The 739-nt window shown below is 46.7% G+C and overlaps 1 protein-coding gene across 1 annotated transcript in view; it reads right to left on the reverse strand.

Moving 5' to 3' along the window:
• Positions 1 to 270, reverse strand: part of ARID5B (AT-rich interaction domain 5B) — a 167,506-nt gene extending 167,236 nt beyond the window's left edge. The window contains exon 1 of the mRNA XM_006915600.3: positions 132 to 270. Within this exon, the coding sequence (XP_006915662.1) occupies positions 132 to 152 (21 nt within the window). The 5' untranslated portion in view covers positions 153 to 270. The remainder of the gene's footprint in view (positions 1 to 131) is intronic.
• Positions 271 to 739: the final 469 nt, after the last annotated feature.

The raw sequence follows: 739 nt of genomic DNA on the forward strand, positions 1-739 counted from the left end.
GAGATGTAGAGGGTAAAAGTTTGGTGAAAAGTTTGTGGGGGGTGTGGGTGGGTGCAGCGGTGTGGGGGAGCTGGGGGGTTGGGGGGTGCCGGGGGGTGCCGGGATCGGAGGAGCGGAGGAGAGCGAAATACCTGGAGTGAGTTGGGCTCCATCTCGACGTTCTGAATTGATTGAACTCAACATTCTCTCCAAACTTGTTGGCTTGAATGGATTGCATCAGGTCCTGGCAGGGAAAAACATTCTCTGTCTTCAGCCGGCGTAATGTCTCAATATAAAACTGAGTTCTTGCCTTCCCTTCGGCATCAAAATGATTGAAAATATGTCCTAATATTTCTCTGACGACTCAATTTTCAGCTCCTGTCAAAACTGTGTAGGTTTGTCTCCAAATGTGGGTTGATCAAATTCATAACCGGGAGAAAGGCTCCGTCCGTTCTCGGCGGGAAGCGAATGGATCAAGGCAAAAAACATATAGGAAGGTTTGTAAAAATAAAATCCACCTTAAAACTGTGTGAAGATGAGCTCTCTCTCTTCCCAATCTCCATTGTCTAGGGGAGTCGTCTGATGAGATTTTTGGAGGAGACCAAAGCTGGCGAGCTCCGCTGTGCATCTGACAGGACCTGCTTGTATATGTCTAATATAAAGAACATTTCCTGCAGAGATTCCGGGGCGCTGCTCCTCTTTCTAATGCTCCTTAGCAGATTTGCTGTTATTAGACATGTAGATTTGTTTGATAGTTAAA

The sequence above is a fragment of the Pteropus alecto genome, unplaced genomic scaffold (assembly GCF_000325575.1).
Source record: "Pteropus alecto unplaced genomic scaffold, ASM32557v1 scaffold155, whole genome shotgun sequence".
NCBI lineage: Eukaryota > Metazoa > Chordata > Mammalia > Chiroptera > Pteropodidae > Pteropus > Pteropus alecto.